Source organism: Rhamphochromis longiceps, linkage group LG9 (assembly GCF_057381845.1).
Source record: "Rhamphochromis longiceps isolate RC_006_pf linkage group LG9, R_longiceps_female_GT1.1, whole genome shotgun sequence".
In the NCBI taxonomy this organism is placed as follows: Eukaryota; Metazoa; Chordata; class Actinopteri; order Cichliformes; family Cichlidae; genus Rhamphochromis; species Rhamphochromis longiceps.
The window spans coordinates 34,287,373-34,311,044 of record NC_140565.1 but is presented as its reverse complement, the minus strand read 5'-3'; the positions used below and the strand labels follow the sequence as shown (position 1 = coordinate 34,311,044).

The 23,672-nt window shown below is 42.8% G+C and overlaps 1 protein-coding gene and 1 pseudogene across 2 annotated transcripts; one reads left to right on the top strand and one right to left on the bottom strand.

The window, feature by feature from the left end:
• Positions 1-1,159: 1,159 nt before the first annotated feature.
• On the bottom strand, positions 1,160-20,336 carry LOC146662741 (uncharacterized; annotated as a pseudogene). Its single transcript, XR_014913419.1, has 4 exons — positions 20,116-20,336; positions 18,093-18,198; positions 15,970-16,818; positions 1,160-6,540 (listed from the first exon to the last, which is right to left on the bottom strand). The product of XR_014913419.1 is annotated as an uncharacterized LOC146662741 (transcript).
• LOC146662742 (E3 SUMO-protein ligase ZBED1-like) lies at positions 6,781-9,305 on the top strand. Its single transcript, XM_085419404.1, has one exon. It carries the CDS (start codon positions 7,304-7,306, stop codon positions 8,213-8,215), a length of 912 nt encoding a protein of 303 aa, XP_085275530.1. The 5' UTR covers positions 6,781-7,303; the 3' UTR covers positions 8,216-9,305.
• Positions 20,337-23,672: the final 3,336 nt, after the last annotated feature.

Below are 23,672 nucleotides of genomic sequence, written 5' to 3'. Positions count from 1 at the left end.
TGAGACTCAGGGCTGAGGATGTGTGATGGCCAACTCTGACTCTCTGTCTACGGCCCGAGAGGAAGCTGTTGATCCACATGCAGGTGCTGTATGGAAGCCCCAGGTCTTGTAGCTTGGCCACCAGTTTGTGTGGAAGGATGGTGTTAAAAGCTGAGCAGTAATCCACGAAGAGCATCCGCACATAGCTACCATGCTCTTCCAGGTGTGTTAATGCAGCATGGAGTGCTGTGGCTACAGCGTCTTCCGTGGACCGGTTTGCTCTGTAGGCAAACTGGTGTGGATCCAGGCTGCGGGGCAAGGCTGCTGTGATGTGTCTGCGGACCAGCTTCTCAAAGCATTTCATTACCACTGGGGTGAGTGCCACCGGTCTGTAGTCATTCAGGCCGGTGATGTGGGGCTTCTTAGGCCCGGTGATGTGGGGCTTCTTAGGGGACTATGGTGGAGGACTTCAGGCAGAGTGGGAAGCGAGGCTGCCATATCGCGCCATCAGCCCCTCTGGCCAACACCAGTAGGCGGTAGGGTAAAGTACCAGGACAGAGAGCCCGGGTTCGAACTGGCGACCTTCCGGTTACAGATACGCTTCCCAAACCCCCTGAGCCACGGTCGCCCAGTTGAAGTTGCTGAAAGGAAAACCTGGATACACTTATCCCTGTGTAAACCTGCAACAAACCTTAATCCACTGGAAAAAGAGTACATTTAGGAATCAGGGAGCGTTACCTCCAGACAGGGAGGATCTGAAAGTCTGGCTTTAGTCTGACTATAAGTTATACATACCATGGTGGTGCCATAGTATGTATCACTAACAGAATTTATTTCCCCTGTGTAGGGAGCACGCACTGGCTGTCCAAATCTGGGACAAACAGTATCCCACATTCTTGATTTTTATTTCACAAACACTTCTTATAATGACATTTTGGTGATATTAGCTCTTTATACAGTTAAGTTACAGTGGGATACAAATAATATCAGGCTGATCCTGCCACAATTTGTTTCCCTGGTTCAAATCACGGAAGAACAGTATCCCACAGTTGTTTTTGTTTTTAAACCCATTTTGCACAGATGTTTTTTGAAAAATGTATTGATAGCAGTGTTGAATATTATTACACAGTAAAACAAACAAACAAACAAACAAACAAACAACTATACATGAAATAATTACACCATAAAGATGGTTTGTTTAGTGGTTTATTTTATTGCAACCTGTAATTTATTTTAGTTAACTTTTGTTTCATTGTTTACAAAAGGTCTGAGGTGTAAAATAAACTGCAATGGAGTTTGAAAAATGAGTGATGTGTACGTCAGGGGAGGAGCACAAAGATTTTCTTGTAAAACAAAGGGGGGGTCTAGCAAAAAAAGTTTGGGAACCACTGTGTTAGGCTATCCCCTCTCCAGTTTTGGTAATTCCACGCATTGCTGGAAACCCAAACAAAACACACAATAAGAGGCTCTAATGCAAGCGTAATGGACCCGGAGCCAGCAGAACAGAGCCAGCAGTGCATGGGCAGGAATGCATTTCTTACTTGGAAATTCCAACACCACTTCACAAATCCTGTCTCCCCCCCACCCTGGACCCCCACCAATTCGCATACCGCCAGAACAGGAGCACAGAGGATGCAGTCTCCATCGCACTGCACTCTGTCCTCTCACACCTGGACAACAACAACACCTACGCCAGAATGCTGTTTATAGACTTCAGTTCAGCATTCAATACAATCCACCCCTCACAACTCATCAGGAAACTGACAGACCTGGGCATCAGTTCCCTCATCTGCAAATGGTTACTGGACTTCCTGACCAACCGCCCCCAACATGTCCGGCTGGATAACCGCTGCTCATCTACAATCACGATGAACACCGATGTACCACAAGGCTGTGTGATGAGCCCTTTCCTCTACTCCCTCTTCACCCACGACTGCAGACCTGCTGATGGTTCCAACACCATCATTAAGTTTGCAGATGACACCACGGTGGTTGGCCTCATCAGTGACAACGATGAGGCTACTCCGGCAGAGTGGTTGGATCCGTGGCTGAAGAGGATTTTTTCACCCCACTGTTTTGACCAGAAGGTGGCATCAGCGTCACTTGAATGAGTTTCTTGTAGTAAGGCGCAATTCGCTTTTAGCCCTTTGATAAACATAAACATTGCTTTTCTTTTAACCTTTTCCCTGAAACCTCTAACATTCAACGACACAAAGGATAAACACGTGCGTAGCATTAAAGATAAATAAAAATAGAGTTCAAAATATTAAAAATATCAAACTTGAATATATATAAAAAAATAAAAACTTAGTTTACTTTCCTGTTTAGGGACGGACTTCACGGACTTCAGTTGCATTGAATTCAATGGACTCAGCACGACTGGCAATCAACGAGGCATTCTCCAATAATTTGTTGTTAATGTCCGCCATTTTGTCATCTTGTTTATCAAATCGCATGTGGAGAGCTTGAATAGCTGCCAGTATGTCGCTCGCTGTGGGACTGGGATTAGCAATCTTTCTCGGATGGTCACCTTTAGACAGAGTTGAGAGAAGCAAGTCATTAATTTCCTCCAGATTTCTTTTTTTCCCGTCGCCACTTTCAAACTCCATGTCTGAGAGGCAGTAGTTGTGATCATCCGCAGCTGAAGCCAAATCTTGTATTTTATCGTTCTGGGAAGACTTGCTTTCCCCTTTGTCCTTCTTCTGGTTTTTTGGCATCTTTGTGAAGTCGGCGTAAGATTTTTGAGGGAACAAATCATCAAAAAAGGAGGGCTAAAAGGTACCTTGCACCAGAGCTAAGATAAGGACAGCTGCTTAGTTCGCCATCTTGCCGTCCTCACACGTAGAAGCAGAACTGAGTCCTATGTGTGGAGATTCTAGCGTTTCAGGCAAAATAAATGTATATTTAAAAATCACTTTATCCAAGCTAGAATCGATTTTAATCGTAAAATCGATAATCGAAACCCAGCCCTACTTATGAACTTGCAAAGTAAAAACATGATCCATTTAAGGTAACCCTTTTTCATTTTGATTTCATAAGAGAATTTGCTTCACTGTACGATGACCGAGTCTGTTTCTTTTCCTGCCTTAGAGAAAATCCTCTTGCTTGAAACAGAAGAGGCTGGAGTGCCCAGAAATTGCAAGTTGGTAGAGATGCAGGTATAAGGCCTTCCTTGGTCCCACAGACTATCGCCTAAAAAGAATAAACCAATTAAATTGCTGCACATTTTAGAATAACATTTTAAGTTTACATTTTTTATAATATTAAATTCAAGTCAAATGGAAGTGTTTCTAAAGTTATATACTGTAATAATATTTACATTATGAAAAGCTGTTTTCTGACATTTTCAAGTTTTTCACGTTTTCAGATAAAACACTCCCACACATGACAAAACCTCCCCTGACTCAGTTTCTCTCAGTGGAATGACCAGTGGTTTGCTATCTCTCACTATCAAAACACTCCACAAATCTTATGAATGATTCACTTCCTTATAAACCACTGAATCACTTATGTTCTAAATGAAGCTTCAGATGTCACTGATCACGTGACTCCGGCCAAACAAATCAATGCTCGACACAGTGCTTCTGAAGCAGCATCTCTGTTTTTGGTTTCAGGTTTGTTTCGTTAGTTTTTCCCAGTTTAGGTTTTGCTTAGTTTTCATCCTCGCTTTTGCTGTTTCTGTTTGTTTTCACCCACCTTATAAAATAAAGGTCACTTACATCAAAAGTTGCATCTTGAGTCCTATTCTCCTACTCCACACGCCTGCCACGCCAGACGTGACAGTTTGGGAGCTGACAGTCTCTATGGAGATGGGTTTTGTGGGGGTGACAGGAGAGAAACTACAGAGAGGCGTGTAAGACTGCAACTCTGCTTCCTGGTCCCAACTCTGGATAGTCACATTTTGGGGGGTTTGATCAATTTGATCAATTTCCAGAAATGAGAGCTGCTCCATCCAAAGTGGGATGGATGCTGTCTCTCATAACAAGACCAGGTTTCCTCCAGAAAGCTTCCCAGTTATCTATGAAGCCCACATCATTTTTTGGAAACCACACAGACAACCAGCAAGTTAAGGAGAATATGCAGGTAAACATGTCCCTCCTGGTCTGATTGGGGAGGGGACCAGAGAAAACTACACTAAACTAAACTCACAATGACTCGAAATGCATTTCCTGACATAGTCTCCTATCTGGAGGTATCTGAGAAAAAAGTTGCTCCCTTGTAGCTTGTATAGCTCTTGTAACTGCTTGAAAGAGGCAAAAACATCCTCCTAGTATAGATTACCAATTGTGCAAAGTCCTACCGGTTTCCAAAGTCTAAATGTACTGTGTAGAATAGATGGTTTAAAAGATGGATTGCCTACAATGGGAGTAATAGAGGATCTCCCTGCTGCGGAGACTCAGGTCGTTTGGAGTGGAGGGCCCACTCCAAACGACCTATGACTCTGTGGTGGCCTCAGCCATCTTCTATGGTGTGGTCTGCTGGGGCGGCAACATCTCTGCTGGGGACAGGAAGAGACTGAACAGGCTGATCCGAAGGGCCAGCTCTGTTCTGCCCTCTGGACCCAGTGGAGGTGGTGAGTGACAGGAGAACGGTGGCTAAGCTGTCATCCCTGTTGGACAACATCTCCCACCCCATGCAGGAGACTCTGACAGCACTGAGCAGCTCCTTCAGTGGGAGACTGCGGCACCCACGGTGTGGGACGGAGAGATTTCGCAGGTCTTTCCTCCCCACTGCTGTCAGACTCCACAACAAAGACTTTTGCAGCTGATCAAACACACACATGTGCAATAAGACTGCTATATGTGCAATTCTTCTTCTGACGAAGTTGTATTTTCCTACTCAGTTGTATATAGTATTTGTATTTCTGTTTTATTTTATTGCATTCCAGTGTTTTCTAATTTCTGCTACATAACTTTGCACTTTTGCTGTAACAACACAAATTTCTCACCTGTGGGACTAATAAAGGTCATCTTATCTTATAGGGTTAAAAAAAACAACAACAACAACTGTACAGTCAGAACTTTTTCTGCAATTCTAAATTTATGTCTCACAATTCAAGTCCAAACAATCATGCTGACAGATTTCTTTCTTTCTCATTTGTTGTGTATAAAAGCAGTTAAATATGTAATTTCATTACTGACAGAAAGGGGAGTTTCACTGGGCTGGCCCACTAAAGGTCACAGAAGCTGTGATGTAAAATGAGTTTGACTCCCCTGATTTAGAGTTTCAGGGACATCATAAAATGTTCATTAAGCCAAACAACAGTTTCATTACAAGTGTGCGTGTTAGTCCCCATAGGGAAATAGTTCCTCTGCATTTAACCCATTCACAATGTACAAGGTAATTTTATCGTCACCCAAATCTTATAGGGGCTATTTGTTTGAAATAGCCCCTATAAGTCTCCACAACAAAATGATCAGCTTTGACCTTTCTAATGACAACTGTGTATGCATCACACAGCTGCTTGAAAAGCAACCAATCAGTGTGTAGCTTAGTTCTCCTGACTTTGGCCCATGCCATGTTGTGCTCGTGGAATAGGTTAGCTAGATCAGTAGTAAACCATTATGTCTGCATTTATTTCCTTTACACATCCATAAAGGGATACAACAAAATAAAGAAGAATTCAACAATATCTAATGCAAAATTGAATTCATGTGCAGTATAGCAGGTTCCCTCTAAGTGCAGCCAGCCACATGAGATTTACTGATCAAACCACGAGAGAGAGATTCAACATTCAGGCAAAACAATCTTTAAGAAATGACAGAAAACTAAAAGAAAAAGGAAGGAGGACAATACTTTGCAACTTCATAAATTTAAGAGGCAGGATTATTAATTGCAGGTCCAGAAAGCAGAGCTACCTCATCAGATCCAAGTGTGACATCAGCTGCACTCTTTACAGGAGACTCCAGCTGAACTCTGTGGAGCCTCAAGGTTTTTAAGTCCGACCCTGAAACCAGAAGAGGATCTTTCTGTCTCGTCAGATTCATTGTGATCCAGTGATTTCAGTCCTGCATGATCACGCTGATGTTTGCACAGAGCAGATAATGAAGTGAATGTTTTTGCACATTGGTAACAGTGAAACTGTTTATTTACAGCGTGGGATCGTTTATGTTCGGAGTATGAACTGAGATTCCTGAAGCTCTTGTCACACTGGTCACAGCTGAAGTTCCCTTCAATGTGTGTAAGTTCATGAAGGTTACGACTAGCTGACCGTGAAAAGCTTCCGTCACAGTGTCTGCACTTGTATGGTTTCTCTCCGGTGTGGACTCGTTTATGCACTTTAATCTCACTTGCAGTGGTGAAGGATGACCCACACTGGTCACACACGTGCTTTTTGACTCCACTGTGAATGAGTTCATGTATTTTTAATTGACTCCGTGTGGGGAAGCCTCTCCCACATTCTTTGCAGTAGTTCATTTTGTCTCCAGTGTGTCTACGTTGGTGCCATTTTAGGTTCCGTTGCCGATTAAAGGTTTTTCCACAAAGGTCACAGCAAAAGTCTTTCCCACCACCACAGTGACGACAGGGTCGAGAACTGGATCCATCTGTGTCGCTCTGTTTCTAAACAAAGACACAAAGACAGGGAGAGTCAGGGAATTGCTTCAACATTTTAATCCTGAACATTGCCTTAAATAAAGAGCATCTCTGCCAACGTCCAATTACATTTTACTGTTTACATTATAACGCTCAGCTTACTGGGCGAAAACAACTCTTCATTTCTAGGTAATCTACTTAATGGGAAGATTGATGTTTAAACCTCTGGATGCTACAAGATACTAACCTAGGGGCTCGTCCCTTTTTTGTTCGTGTAATTTGTTTCCTTTTGATGTTTACGGTGGGGGGACCGTCAATGTGGGAGTTGAGGAAAATGGGAGAGTGTCATCCATCTATGCATTGGGCGCGAGTTTTGCGGACCTAGAGTGATTGGATGTGGTTAGTTGTCTGCAGAGTTGTGTTTTTCTTTTTTGCTTTGCTCATGATGTCGTTTGACATGGATGATTTTGCGCAACAGCCCTCCATTGAAAAGTTGGAGCGGTGCAATAAAGCAGATTTGTTAGTAGTGGCTAATTTATTCAATGTGGATGTTCCGTTGCATTCTAAGAAGGTGGAAATTAAACAATGTTTGGTGGAGAGACTGGTAGACAGGGGAGTGTTTGGGAGCATGACAACTTCGCCGAGTGGGTCTGGGAGTTTGGAGATGGCAGTTTTTACCGCCTTTACGTTACGGAAAAACGAGGTCTTGCGATAACTGTAGAAGCGTCTAGTTTGCCAAAAACCAACGAAGTAGAACAGTGGATGTGTGGCCAATTGTGCTAGCTAACTGATGACCGAAGAGGAGAGGATACAGCCGGCCCCAGCAGCTTTCAAAGCTGATGTGTGGACTTATTTTGGATTTAGGACAAAAGAAGGCAGTAAAGACTATGACAAGAGCTATGCAGTCTGTAAAATCTGCACCGCCAGAGTCAAATATTCGGGTAACACCACGAATTTACGAACACACGTGTGTAGACACCATAGCGATGTAGCGCCAAATGCTAATTTTAAAATGAAACGAGGTGATCCCGCTCAACGGACAATTGAAGAAGTTAACTTTTCGAAACTACCAGCAACTTCAACTCGTACAACAAAAATAACGCAGTCAGTACTTGTTTTTATTTGCAAAGACATGCGCCCTCTGAGTGTTGTGGAGAATAAAGGATTTCGTAATATGATTAAAACGCTGGAGCCCCATTACACCGTTCCTTCCCGACAACACATCACGGACATCGCTCTATTAAAGTTGTACCAAGAAGTCAAAGCGACAGTGCTGGACTCTCTCAGCTCGGCAGAGACAGTTGCTTTAACATGCGACGCTTGGACTTCGAGAGCCACTGAATCGTACGTAACTGTTACAGCACATCACATAACGGACCAGTGGAACCTTCAGTCTCATGTACTACAAACCCGAGCCATGCATGACAGTCACACAGGTGAGCACATTGCAGCGTTACTAACTGACGCTGTGGCTGAATGGGGATTGAACGCAAAGGACCTTGTTGTTGTTACCGATAATGCACCAAACATGGCTCTCGCGGCTAGACTTGCAGGCATAACGCACATACAATGTTTTGCACACAGTCTGAATCTCGCCTCACAGAAAGCACTGAAAATACAATCCGTGGTGCGATTTCTCGGGAGGATCCGACGTGTAACAGCCTTTTTTTTTGGCGCAGCACCACAGCCAGCAATCAGTTGAAGCAGAAACAGCGCCTCCTTCAGCTACCTGCTCACAGATGGATCACGGACGTAATAACAAGATGGAACAGCTCCTATGATATGATAGAACGATTTTTAGAACAGCAACCAGCCATCTGTGCAGCTCTGCTTTCTGCAGAAGTTAGGAAGAGTGAAAAAGAAATCTTCACATTAAGTGAGTCTGACATCACATGTGCAAAAGAAGTTGTCAGGGCACTCAAGCCTATGAAGGACGCCACCCTGGTGATGTCAGAGCAACACTTGGGCACATATATGCGGGACTTTTCGTGGCTGTTTTGATCTTGCTCTCTCTCTTAACCGATCAAATCTGGCTGTAGTAGCAGCTTTAAACTGTGCATGACCAGGTTGATAGAGGGCGCCAGTCTGGATCACATTCCTGCATTTTGTAGGCTGGTTTTCTTACAAAACACAACAAACATTAGGCCGCAAAGCCACCGTGAACAAAGCAGCATAGCCCAACAAATTCAATTCAAATAAAGACTTATTTGTAACCACATCAACAATTATGTTATGATAACTACAACAGCAGACTGACCTTTGTGGAAATGCTTGGAGCAGAGTAACCTGTGAGCTGGAGTGTTCTGGGAAGTTATATTTGGTCTGCAATCCAGCCCATCCGTCGGCTCTTTGTTACTTCGGAAACGTGGCTTAAACAATTTCTCTTCCACGATGTAAACGATAAAAAACCGATCACTTTACCCGTCGGCTTCCCGTGGCTGTCATGCGACCGGCTATTGCAGTTAATAATACAACAGCTTCTTGCCATTCTTTGTGTTTCTTTTTATCGCTGTGTGACTGTTTTCATGTGAAAGCCTGCATGCGCCAGTACCCCTTGCCACTCGTGCCCACAATCTTTTGCAGTTTTACCCCGGAAATGACGTCACATTTTCAATCTAAGTCACTCATTTAGTGCTGAAATTAAAGTTTCAGTCACGACTTGAGTTGGATCTTCAGCATTAGTTCATGTTCATTTCAAAATGTTACTGGTCATCATAGTTGTTACTTCAGTAGGCTGATTACCTATAAACTGAAAGCTCATATTAAAACTATATTAATCCCAATAAAAGATGTGAAATTAATTATTTTAATGGAATGGAATAAATCAAACTTTTAACGTTACAAATACGTTAAGAATAAAGATGTCTGAACATAAAAACACTTTTTGTTTTTCTAGTCAAATTATTCTTATTTATGTAGCACATTTAAAACAGCAGAAGTTGACCCAAAGTGTTTTTTTCAGACAAACACATTTACGTTCCACATCTCCAAAGATCACAGTTTCACAACACGTGAAAAACTGTGAAAGCTGCATTTGGTTGATTTAATCAACAAAACAAACAAAACAACGGTGGAAAGCAAAATTCACAAACATCATACAATGTTGATGAAGCATGGTGATTGTGACAGGGCAGCAAACTTCATAATAACTTCATACTGTCACTGGGTTCAAACTAAAGGAGTGCTCACGAGCACTTTGTAATAAGTTTGATGTGAATCTTTTGTAATGCTTGGAGGAAGCTCTGTGCCAGTTTTATCAGCAGTACAACAGCAAAACTGCTTAGAGAGATTGGAATCAGAGGACAGGTGCAACAGCAGGCTATAAGAGAATTAGCTAACACTGCTGAGAGGACCACTCACTGGCTGTGGCTAAACTTTATTTTATTTATTTCTCACGTGCAAGTTGCCCTGCTGAATGAAGCAGCGGGGAGATAAAGCGTACAGCCCGATCTGGCACGGAGATGTGGGATGCCAGATCTGGGTCTGCTCTCTCCTATCTTGTCTCTTTTGTCTTACTTCTCTCTATCACCTTTTCTATCCCTTCAAAGAAGTGAGGCTCCTAAATATCAATAAGGTAAGTATTACTTCTCATTTTGCAGTGAATTGATAGAAAAATTGTAGAAAACTAAACAGAAGAAAGTAGAAGAGAAATAACAATTTAATATGTGAGACACTCCTTGGCCTGATCAACCCTGGCAGGGCCTCCCTGGATGAGGGTGTCTAGTCATAATGGCCGAAACACCCAATTAATCCAAGGTCCACTGCTGACGATGTGTCCCAAAATGTTAATATCATAATCTACATCAGATCTCTAATCCATAAACCTAACCAATGAAAGTAAAAAAAAGGCAGAGTAGCTTGTGATAAAAGACTGAAAAACCCAGTGAAGTTGAGGCACACAATAATGTGTCCCGCTGGTAAAGTTTCTGAGCTGCCTTTCCTCAGAGCAGCCATCCATCAAGACTTTCACCATTGGAAAGCAATTGGAACAGCTTGTCTTTCCACTGAACCAAATAAGGATTTACTTGTTTTCTGGATGGCATTACCTTGGCCTCCAGCAACACTGTGAGGAACCTTTCAGTAATTCTGACCAGGACATGTCCTTCAATGCACATATTAAACAAATATGTAAGACTGCTTTCTTCCATTTGTGTAATATCACTAAAATATCCTGTTCTTCATAAAATAATTTCCAGGCAGATTCCATATCTGGTATGAGATAAATTCTTTTCCAATCAAGATGAAATGGATCATGAATTCTGCTTTTGACTGTTGCAATGGTCACTAATGTCATCTGCAAACACTGAAGCAGCTGTTTGTTTATGCAGGATGTCTGTGATATTGAAATCAAACAAAGATGGATTTCTGGAAATTTTGAATTCAATCTGATGGGACTGTCAACAATCTCAAAGAAATTTAGTGAGTTACAGTAAGCTCTAAATGAATCTGATAGCACTTATAGCCAATTGCAGTAAATCTCCATAAGAATTAATTAAATTAAGGGACTGGTCAGCTCTAGAAAGCCGGCCACAAACTGGTGGTTGTAACCAGTCAGTTCCAAGAACTGCCTCACCTCTTTCAAGTTAGCAGAAGGGAGTAAACTACAAGAACTTTGTCTCCCAGTGAAAATAATCAGAGTCTAGCCCCACTGTTGTGCAGGTGCTGCTGCCGCTGATGGCCAGATGATGCAACGCAAAGGCACAAAATCCCGTGGAGGCCTCCTGCACTGCAAACAACAGAGTTTTTCGTGTGTTTGACCTCTGTACTTTCTGCTCACAGAAAACCTCTGGATGTTGCTGAGTCACTGTCATAACCTTCTTTGGTTCAATTGCTGGTCTACTTGCAGCTTCCCACTCATGTTCGCCTGCCTCCCTGCCCAACACTCTGACTTTAACAAACTCACTCCTCAGGATTACCTCTTCTCCACACCCGGACCACCTACTCCTCTGTGCTTTGCCTCCACCTGAATAAAAGTAAGACTGTTTGCAATTTGCTACATACACTTTGGATCAGCTTCCAAAATCCCAGCTTACACCCGTTCCCCTCATTTACAGTGATCGTAAAAATTCCGCCCCACTCCTCAGGGGTCCTGCACTGGAAGTTACCGTGTGTCACGATTCTGGTTTAGTTCTTAGGTTTTGTAATATGGCTTCCCTGTGTTCCATGTTGTGTCTACTGTGACTTTTTGTACCATGTTTCATGTTCCCATGTTCTGTCTCCCCAGTTGCTGTTAAGTTTACATGTCTAGAGTTCAGTCAGTGTGTTTCCGGCTTTATTTTGAAGGTCCGTGTCTCATGTCAGTGTTTCTAGTTTTGCTTCCCTTGTCTCATCCAGCTCGATTACTCACAGTATACTATAAGTTCATAGTGTTCCATAAGAGTATTTTTAGTGTAGATTCATAGTTTGCTTTGTTACTCTACTTCAGTTTATGGTTAACTTGCTGAGTGCCCCTTGCACGCACTCTGTAATAAAAGTCTTTTTTGCTCTCAGTCCCTGTGTCTCTGAGTGCTGTCTGTATTAGAGTCTATTCCTCTTGTGAATCATGGAATTTAAAGTCTTATTCAGCTGCTCCACCAACCCATCACTCTCAGTAAGTATCTCTTTGGGGATACCAACTCTGGGCATGAAATGAAAGCCTATGCCACACTTTTTGCAGAAATCCTGCACAGTGGCACTGCTTTGGGATATTGTGGTGCATAATTGACCAGAACTAATACAAAGCGATATCCATGTGCCCTCTGTGTAATAGCTGGATGAGGTTCATGCATATGCACTCAAACTTTACATCTATTAATGGTAAAAGGGGCAAAGATGCTTTTGGAATTGCCGGGCTTTCTTTGATTGGTCACGGTAAAACCTGCTCCAATACTTTGATTTTCTGTTTCAGAGTATCTTCTTGCCACACCACACCCCAGATACTTTTGTTTCTCAACTTACTCTCCTGTAATCTCACTTCAGGTTTTAACAAGCACACAGTTTGTTTGCACTTTGGAAGGAAAACTCATCCTTTAAGCATCTTAAACACACCCCCAGCGAACTTCATACTCACAGCAAGTGTTTGAGAAAAATGTAACATTTTATGACCTTTTTGTCCTGGAAGATCGATCCAGAGTTTTTAATGAGCTGCCTGGTCAGTGTGAGTGGAAAACAGCTAAGTCTCCTCCTCTGATAAACCTCCATCTGTGATACTGAGAACAGTTAAATTAGTTTGAATCTGAAATCATGGCTCAAACTACTTGTTGTGAGACCATTTCTTTATTTTTCACACCCTACAAACTTTGCACAGTTCATCAGATATAACTAATGATTTAACAGTATCAGGATTTCATAATCCAAACTTCAAATCAACAAGAAAACAGCTACAGAACATGTGGATCAAAATGAATTCATTAAAAAACAACACGTAGACTTCAAGGATATTGTAAATACACTAAAGTGAAAGGAGCAGCCAAAAGTAGAGGTTTGATAGAATTTGAATGAACTAAAAGGAGTCATCTGCTATCTTTAAAACGACCCTGATGTGTGCTGCTTTTAACATTTCTTTGCTGCCATTGTGAATAAGAACGTGCTCTTGGAGCACTGCTCCACCTTCTGGTACAACCTGGTATTACATGGAAGTACAGCCCAACACCAGTTTAGCTTGAGATTCTTTTTTCTGGACATAAAGTCACAGCAGTTGTTGTTTCAAAGACAGCTGACGGATTTAATTCATATTGGAAGCTTTAAGGGCAACTGGTGTGAAATTATTTGGAGTTCTGGGAGGAAGGAATCTAAGAACAAGGATTACCACAGTAGAATATTAAATATGAAAAAGGATTAAAGTGTAACTGAGGTAACACATAAAATGAATACATGAAAAACAAGTACATTTTAAAAACTGAGAAACGTCAAATGAAAGACATTGATGTGTGTGTATGTGTATATATATATATATTAGGGGTGCAACGATACACAAAATTCACGGTTCGATATTTTTTCGATACAAAAAAATGTTCATGCCTTTTTAATTTGTCATTTATTAAAATTATAAATATATATTTTAACTCAAAAGTACAGTTTTTAAATTTAACCCTAACCCTTGTGCGTGTTTTTTATTTTGACAGCGAATGCGCACCTGCGGACCACTTATGTGCAGCCCTGGTTATTTAGCTCGTCATATTGCAGCCACAGAAATTCTTTTGTCCATGAAACCATAAAGCTGCACTTTCTTTTTGCCTTATAGTCTGATTTGTCATAACTTCTCCGTTTTGTGTTAAGTTTTTCTTTTGCTGTCACTTCTTCACCCTGACCTGTCTTATTTGGCTCAGCAGAACTGAAATATATATCTGTCTGTGAAAGTTCTCAGTCATCCAGGTCATCGTAGTCAAATATATATCCTGCTGCTTTTACACACGCACTCACATAAGCTCAGCGATTCTCTGCGCGATCAACCTCTCACATGTTTAAGCTTGCTGCGGGAGATTTCACTTGTCATGTTTGCATAGTAAGCTAACGATTAATAAGACGATGTCAGAGGAATTGGTGCGCAAATTATCATCACTCACAGATCAGTGCTGTCATTACAAAGTGAAAGCAAAAAAACAAGCGCAAATTCAAACGCATTTCAATATGTCACATATTGACAGTGGCTCACCGATGCCAATGACATAATTACCCAGCTACATTTCCGAAAGAATGCAAAAGCATTGACATATATTTTTCCTTCCTACAATAGCCCGACGGGCAGGGCAGAGATAGATTTTGGTAGCCCGACTGAAAAAAATCGCTAGCTCCGGGACGTCGGGCTAGCGATATTGCGAGCCCTGTATCTGATTGAGGAATCACTCATCTTTGGAAAAGAGAGTTTATTACAGAGAAATGGCTCTTTCCAAAATAAAAGCTATACTATCCGCTTCTTCTGGGCTATATTCTCAGCAGCATAAGGAGAATCATGTGCTAACAGCTGTCTAAATGACTCGGCTAAAGTTAGTAGCATGCTTGTTGTTTTTGTCTTTGCACTAGGATGATGTCGCGTAAATGTGCAGTCATATTCGTTGTGTTCCCTGTCTTGCTAGCTTGCCCTGCGCTCTTCCTTCTGACTATGCTGTCTGTGTTGAGCGCTCAGTGGATCTGCGCTCGACAGTGCAGCCTAGGCGGAGTAGTCGAACGCAGATTCACTGAGCGCTCAACACAGACAGCATCGTCAGAAGGAAAGTTGATAAAATAAATTACAAATGTTGTATTGTTCGATACATATGCGTACCGAACCGAAAGCACTGTATCGAACGGTTCAATATCGATACGAATATCGTTGCACCCCTAATAAATATATATATATATACACACACACACATATATATATATATACACACACACATCTCGACAGTTTTGATACAATATTAGTTTGGTAAAAACACATTCCTATAACTTTTATAATACAGTAAAAAGTACAACTACTAATGTTCTAAGGGAACAAAGATTAAAACGGGTCTCAAACTCAGGGCCCGCATATCGACGTGAAGAATTTTTTTTTTTAATTATTATTTAAAAAAAAAAAAAAGTAATATGAAGACAATATGAGCAGAGTGTTACAGGCACAGACCTTTAACAATGTAGCCTCGTGGGTCGTACAGTCCGTGTTGCAGGGAGAATGTGTGGGGCTGCCCCTCCTGTTGTGTGTGAGCGTGAGAGAGGGGAAAATGACCATGAGAGTCAATGGTTGGTACAGGTGAGAAACGAAGGAAGATGAAAGAGTGTAAAGTGTAAACCACGACAGCCAAAAAGAGTGCCTGACAAGCACATGTTAACAGTCATCTGTACACTGTGTTTGCCCCCTCCAAAACAGTAAAGTTCAGATGATGTTTGCACAGAGCAGATAATGAAGTGAATGTTTTTGCACATTTATTTACAGCTTGGGATCATTTGTGTGTGGAGTCTGAAGTTCTTGTCACACTGGTCACAGCTGAAGTTCAATGTGTGTACGTTCATGAACGTTACGATTACCTGAACACGAGAAGCTTATGTCACAGTGTCTGCACTTGTATGGTGTCTCCTGTGTGGACGCGTTTATGCACTTTAATGTTATCTGCACTGCAGTAATGAAGGTTGACCCACACTGGTCACACACGTGCTTTTTGACCCCACTATGACAGAGTTCATGTTTTTTAATGCACTTGATGTGGTGAAACCTCTCCCACATTCTTTGCAGTAGCTCATTTTGTCTCCAGTGTGTCTACGTTGATGTCTTATTAGTCTCTCTTGATCACTGAGGGTTTTTCCACAAAGGTCACAGTGAAACTCTTTCCCACCACCACAGTGACGACAGGGTTGAGAACTGGATCCATCTGTGTCGCTCTGCTTCAAAACAAAGACACAAAGACAGTGTAAGTCAGTCCTTCAACATTTTGATCCTGAACGTCGCCTAATCAGACTTGTTACACTCAGGCTAAAATTCAGGAATAAAATATAAATACATACCTCACAGTAACTGCACTTGTAGAGTTATTTTCTGGTGTGGACGTGTTGGTGTTTTTCCAGGTGACGTGGAGACTTAAAAGTCTTATCACACAGGTCACATTTATAAGGTCTTTCTTCAGTGTGGGTAAACATGTGGCGCTGTAACTGTGTGGCTGTTGTAAAGTGTTTCCCACACTGATCACAGCAGTAAACATCATTTCCAGTGTGAATCCGTAGGTGAATATTTCGGCTGCCTGGCTGGCTGAAATTTTTTCCACAAATGTCACAGCTGTACGCCTTAATTCCAGAGTGGGTGAGTTGGTGTCTTTTTAAGCTTATAGCCAGGGTAAAAGACTTTCCACACAAGTCACAGCAGTATGCTTTAAATTCACTGTGGATGACTTGATGTGTTTTTAAGCTTTCAGCCAGGCTAAAAGACTTTCCACACAAGTCACAGCTGTGTGCTTTAACTCCACTGTGGATGAGTTGGTGTCTTTTTAAGTTTGCAGCTAGGTTAAAAGATTTTCCACACAACTCACAGCTGTGTGCTTTAACTCCACTGTGGGTAAGTTGATGTGTTTTTAAGTTTCCAGCTAGGTTAAAAGATTTTCCACACAAGTCACAGCTGTGTGCTTTAACTCCACTGTGGATGACTTGGTGTGTTTTTAAATTTTCAGGCAGGGCAAAAGATGTTCCACACAAGTCACAGCTGTGTGCTTTTACTCCACTGTGGATGAGTTTGTGTCTTTTTAAGCTGTCGGCCCGGATAAAACCCTTCCCACAGTCATCACAGCTGTAGTTTTTCCGTCCAGTTCTTCTGTGAGGTTTGTCGGCCTCCTGAGAGCGCTGACTTCTCGCTCCATGTTGGTCCTGCAGTGACAGAGATACAAACAGAGGCAGTGAGTGAAATGCAGTCGTGGAACAAACTGAAACTCCATTAGTGGAATCAAAGATGTCAACAAACACGTCGTAGGTGTGTTGCCACCACCTTCTGGTAATACTATCACATTACAATGATGTGCTACAATGAGAGTTGGAATTAAAATGACATTATTGAAGAAATATTGATCACGGGAAAAAAATCTTTTACTTGATGAAAAATTGTGAGTTCAACTGATGCTATTGTTTCAATGTGTGCTGATTAAATATGATCTTTATATTTTCTTGTAACTTCTGTGGTTTTTTCAGCGTAATACTTAGGTCCCCTCCTCGATTCAGAGATGGTCTTTCCCTTTTCACGTAAATGGCCTCCTTGACTCAAACCAGAGTTCCTCCCTGTCCTGCCTGTAGGTTTAAATAGACTTCAGAGTCCTGACCTAACGAAGCAGCTCTTCTGTGTTGTGCCATCCTCTTAGCCAGAGGTTGTTTTACTCTGTTTGTGTCTGGGGACCCGATCCTTGGGGTGGACCAATTTTTGGAGCAGCGTGTTTTGGGGTTTAAAAGCCACCAAGATGTTTTGAAAAAATGAGTCTCTGCGGTTCCGATACTCCTGACACAAATGGGATCACATCGAGTTTTTACATAGGCAGCGGTTGTCCTTCTCACCTGGATCAGCTGGAACTTTCTTTAGGTGCCTTCCCAGTTTTGACAAATGTCCAGCTAGAATAACCACATTTACTCAGGGGCTTCTTGATGGCATATTCTTCTACTTCCTGGCCGTTGTGTCAGTAGGGATGGTGTTTGCTCTGTGTTCATGCTCCAGTGGATGATGAGAGTCAAACCTTAAATACTGATCTGTATGCGTAGGTTTAGGGTAAACATCAGCTTTTAGATGTCCCCCATTACTGATAGAAATCTCACAGGCTAAGAAGGCTAACCTGCCACTTTTCATATCCTCCCTGGTGAATTTGATGTGTCGGTGCACCGAGTTAATGTGATGCCTGCAATGTGGTACGTGCTGAGTTTGATTTTCACCCAGGTGTCATCCACATACCTGAACCAATGACTTGGTGGTGACGGATCATCTGCAACTGGAAACGCTACATCAAAATGAACAGAGTCAACTTTTGGGGATTCTGTGGTTTCTGTTTATGAAGTACATTCTGTATGTGTGGAGGAGCCCAGGATGGAAAAGATAAAGCTGCTGTTAACAACCAGCTGTGCACACAGTTTCAATAACAGTGTAGCTGAGATACTTTTCTCACCTCCTGTGTTGAAGTCATTGTTTCCTCTGTAGTGGCTGAGCTGAGTCCAAATGGCTGAAACTGTTCCTCTGCTGCTCCACCAGACTCTTCTCCTCCTGTTACTCAGCTGGGACACAAAAGTATAGATATGTATTTTATCCCTGACAAGAAGAAGCAGAGCAAATAAACATTACTACACTCAGTGACAACAATACCTATGAAGCTTCAAGGTGAAACCCCAGAAGCAAAAAGAAAGTCATCAGCTGCAACAAGAACTTGAAAAAAGCCACTGAGCTCCCTGCATACCACCACCTTTACCCGGTGGATGCTGCACCCTGTATATATGGACTTCCATAGATACACAAAGATGGAGTCCCACTCAGACTCATTGGTAGCAGCAAAAACACATCACCATCCTAGCTCCACTTGTGGGTCCACAAACTTACACTTGATCCAGATGAAACCAGAGTGTCCTTTGATGTGGTCTCACTTTTCACTTGTACACCTCCAACCGAGGCAGTGGAGACTGTCAGGAAACAACTACAACAAGACAGCTCCTTAAAACCAGAACCAGCTTCACCCTGATCAGGTCTGCACACTGTTAGACCTCTGCCTTACCACCACATATTTTAAATACAAAGAAGGTTTCTACAGACACAAACATGGATGTGCTGTGAGCTCCCCAGTGTGTCCCATTGTAGCCAAACTTTACATGGAGGAAGTGGAAAGAAAGGCTCTTGGCTCTTTAACAGGGACAGCACCGAGCCACACAAGAAGTCCAGTCACTTTCTTTATAAGACGCCTTAACGCCCACTCACATCCTGGGCCATCTGACCTCAGGAAATCACATGATAGGGTGGGGCCAGGTTTCACAATGACCTGGCTGATTGTGACCCACACCCATTTTCACACCTTGGCTCATGTGATTAGGTAGAGGATCATCAGGGGGTCCTTTTAGGGTTTAAATCTGAGAATCTCCGCCATCTGACCTTAGAACTGAAGAAGCTTCTCGGGTGAGAGGTGAAATGTCTTCAAGCAACTTAAAGAAGTCCAGACGCTTTTCTTTCCAAGTTCCTCAGACTTTCCCAAACCTGTTTTCATCTAACGACTCTGCTTCTGTCTGAAAAACACTCAGAACGTGAACCAACCACAAACCTAAAGACCCCACTGCACCAACAATGCACACCAACAGCCTGAACAGCTCCTGCTGTGGATTCTACCAACAATGACCTGTTACCCCCCACCCAAGACTTTCAACACCTTCAGCAACCCCCGTGATTATAAAACATGTCCTGGACCTCATCACTACTTCACAGTGTCTGCACCCTCCATGGGTCCTCCCTCCCTACATGAGAGATGTAAATACTCTTTAAGAGACAGAACCCCCAAAAGGCAGCTGGACCAGACTCAAAGTCTCCATCGTAAACCACAAGTGGACAAAACTTCTGTTTTCTGTAAACAACAAATAAAAATAAAATCCAACATTCAATCCACAACACGATAAAAACATTCTTCTTCTCCCAAATCACCAAGAGCTGCACATTAACCACCACAATATATTTTTTTTCTCTGTGCTTTCAAATATGAACACTGTTTACTTTCATCTCTGTTTCATTAGTTTTTGTTAACATCTTCCTGTGCATCACTTTACAGCAGCCACACTCATTAAAATGAGACTTTGTAGGAGTTCACTTCCTCTCATGTGTTCATCCACAGCAGCTGGACAATAAAGTTATAGTGACCCTGATACTGCAGCAGATCGCTCTGACTTCCTGTTATCACTTCAAATAGAAACGAGGCTGTAGAGGTTTGGTGCAGTCAGAAAAACAGCTGCAGGGACAATGAAAAGACTTTTCTGCTCCAACTTCTCCCAGCATGCTGAGCTAATGATTAGTTGGTGTTTTTCTCCAAACACTCTCTCACTCTTCTCTCAACGTGTTCACAATAAACTGTGAACAGACACCGAGGAGAGCAGCAGAAGACCTCATTCAGGAGCTAAACTCAACATGAACTGAACTCACAGTAAAGTTAGCTCGGTGTTTACCTTTAGATGAGCCCACAAACCGAGAGAAACTCCGCGATGAAGCTGCAACTCTTTCCAAACACAGGAAACAGATCAGGGAGCAGAGACCCACGTGGTTCACGCTGATCTCAGCTACGATCCAGGAGACAAGGGTGGGCAGATCGATGCAGATATCAGGACGTTGGTAGTGGTTTATGATCGATGCTTTAGTTTGTTTCTCTCCTCTAAGTTCACTACTTTACTTCCGTTTCATGAAAAAGCAGCTCTCTCTGCTCGACTCCTCTCCTGCACGCACACTTTGCTCCGCCCCCTTCTTCCTGCTCTGTCGTGACTTGTTGGTTTCTGGTCACGTGACTTAGTTGCACAGCGTCGCTGGCTGTATCACGATTACACGCAGACAAAGTTAATCTAAAGACAAGAACTTTAATGAGCCAAAATGGAACGCCAGGACTGCCAAAATGAATTAATTTAATACACCATTAAATAATATTTAAATGTGGCAATAATTAATTACATAAATATTTACGACACATGTAGTTAATTAATTAATAATTATTGACAGTTTTAATTAATTAATTATTTAATGATTTATTTATTTAATTCATTTTGGCACTTTAGTCCCCTTTATCTCGCTCCTTGAAATAATTTTATCTGTCAGCCTCACCCATCAAACCAAGTGGGCGGGGTTAACGCTGCCATGCAGCTTCTCTAACATTTGATTGGTTGCCGTGCAAAGTAAGTCAAGACAGGTCGATCCTAGATAATCGATTGCTTGTGTAGACTTGGGGCAGCCAGGTATCCCAGAATGCATTTCAAATCACAGGCAGCAATGGTGGTGGTGTAGTTTTAAAATACCCCGTTTTTCTGTCACCAACTACACTTTTAATAGTGTTTTAGCTGCGAATGTCGCAACGTAATCTTCACATGTCTGGTCAGGTTGTCAACATAGAACATGTTTGCAAAAGTGCTCATGTTCAATCACCGGCACACAGCTTGATGTTTGCATTATATCTAATCTTCCTCTCAAACATTTAAACAGCAGCGAGTCTGCAGCTGAGAGAACACAAACTCAAATTGTCGGAACAGGTTAGATCGTGTATTCATTTGGTGATTTATTAAATGTATAAATGTTATTCTAATCTGCTGCTGAGTCTCTTATGCTGATGAAAATGCAGAAAACACACATCACGGACACCTGTTCAACCAATCACTTTCATTCACACTTTGATCTGTGACAAACTGACGGTTCATCTTTGTTACAGTGTTGCGTTAGACTGCTATATTTTTTTGTTCTTTATGGTGTAGATTTTCACGTCTCTGGAATAGTTGGCAGTAATAAGGATGATTTTCTGTAAAATCATATTGATATGACCCGTGACATATTCGTAGATGGCCGTTAGATTAGTCAGCTGGGAAACTGTGTTAACTCATAGAGCTGAAGATATCGTGGATATGCTGACTTCACTCTGTGGTGTACAGGTCCGTTTACCCTCATGATTAATATTCACAATAAAAATATTAGCCGAACATCATGAAGTCTGTATGTGTTTCATAGTGTCGAACAACCTTTGTACAGTTAAAGCCAGCAGTTACTACATGACGGAAACACCAACGTTATCTCTTTTATGCGTTTATACACAGGTCACGCTGATTACTGAACAAAAACCCAAACATCAGATGTTAATCGAATTTATTTTCTCTCTCTCCTCCTTAAACATGTTTTTAATGTTAGTTATAATTCGTTAGATAGTTAGATATATATAACCAAGATGGCGCCGCGGATGGTCGCCCTGGTGCTTCAGTGCGTTACTTTTGTTTTGTTTTTGTGCATTTCTTCTGTGTCTGGGCACTCCTCTGGATATTCGTACACCAGAGAAGAGCTCCTTAACTACAGGACTACAACGCCTGTGGATTTATTCCCAATATTTGTCGCATCTGCGGCAGATTTACTGCTGACTCTGACCAGGAAAGCGAGACGCCGAAAGAGAGGGAAGCGAGCCGGCGCACTCGTGCGTTTGAGGAGACGCGGATTGCGAACCGCTCTTCCTGGGATCTTCCTTTCTAATGTTCGCTCACTCGGGAATAAGATTGACGAACTGGCCCTGATGAGAAGCATGAACAGAGACTTTGCCTCCTCCTGTGTCTTATGTTTTACGGAGTCGTGGCTCAGTGAGAACATCCCAGACTGCGCGCTCAAACTGGAGGGATTCCATCTGCTGCGCGCGGACCGGCAGGCCGCTCTCTCCGGTAAGTCCAAAGGTGGAGGTCTCTGCTTCTACATCAATAGTGGCTGGTGCACAGATGTGACAGTGATTGCTCAGCACTGCTCTTCCTCTCTGGAATACCTTTTTATTCACTGCAAACCGTTTTATTCTCCGCAGGAGTTTGCTTCATTCATCCTGGCCGCTGTTTACATCCCGCCAGATGCGGATGCGCAGGCAGCTCAGTGCGCACTCGCGGAGCAGATACTGCACATGGAGCGGACATTCCCGGACTCTCTCATCATTGCTCTTGGGGACTTTAACAAAGCCAATCTGAGCCATGAGCTTCCAAAATACAAGCAGTATATTAAATGCCCGACCAGAGAGGAGAGGACATTGGACCACTGTTACAGCACGATCAGCGGGGCCTATCGCGCGGTGCCCCGCGCTTCACTCGGACTTTCTGACCACGTCATGATCCACCTAATCCCCGCGTACAGACCGAGGCTGAAGCTCTCCAAACCTGTCGTGAGGACTAAAAAACTGTGGAGCAACGAGGCTGTGGAGGAGCTTCGCACGTGTTTGGAGTCTACAGACTGGGACACAATGAAGGCTGCTTCTAACAGCTTGGACGAGTTTACGGACACTGTCACCTCCTATATCCACTTCTGTGAGGACAGCATTGTGCCATCACGCACCAGGGTGAGTTATAACAATGACAAACCCTGGTTTACTCCTAAACTCAAAAAGCTGTGGCTGGAAAAGAGAAAGGCGTTCAGAAGCGGAGACAGGGACTGCTACAGAGAGGCCAAGTACAGGTTCACTAAAGAAGTGGACATTGCTAAACATCAGCACTCTGAGAAGATGCAGCAGCAGATCTCAGAGAATGACTCGGCCTCTGTGTGGAAAGGTTTTAGGAATATCACAAACTACAAGCCTAAAACCCCCCACTCCACTGATGACTTGCTCTTGGCCAACACCCTTAACGACTTCTACTGCCGTTTTGACGAGCCATCAGGCAGCCTTCACACCTCCAACGGCCCCAACAATAGAGACACTTTGGACACTCATTCCCCCACCTCTCCCCCCTCCATAGAGCCATCACCACCTTCAAACCGTTCACCTACAACACCCCCCTCCTCACCCCACACAAAAGAGGATTTCACACCACCTCCTCCCACCACAACTCTTCATATTCATGAAGCAGATGTGAGGAAGCAGTTTAAGAACCTGAATGCTCGGAAAGCTCCCGGCCCAGACGGCGTGTCTCCTGCCACCCTCAGACACTGTGCAAACGAGCTGGCCCCAGTGTTTTCTGGCATTTTCAACTCCTCACTGCAGGCATGTCATGTGCCTGCCTCCTTCAAGTCCTCTACC

Coding starts and splice junctions, on each gene's coding strand:
- LOC146662742 (XM_085419404.1), top strand. CDS start 7,304: ATGACCGAAGAGGAGAGGATACAGCCGGCCCCAGCAGCTTTCAAAGCT.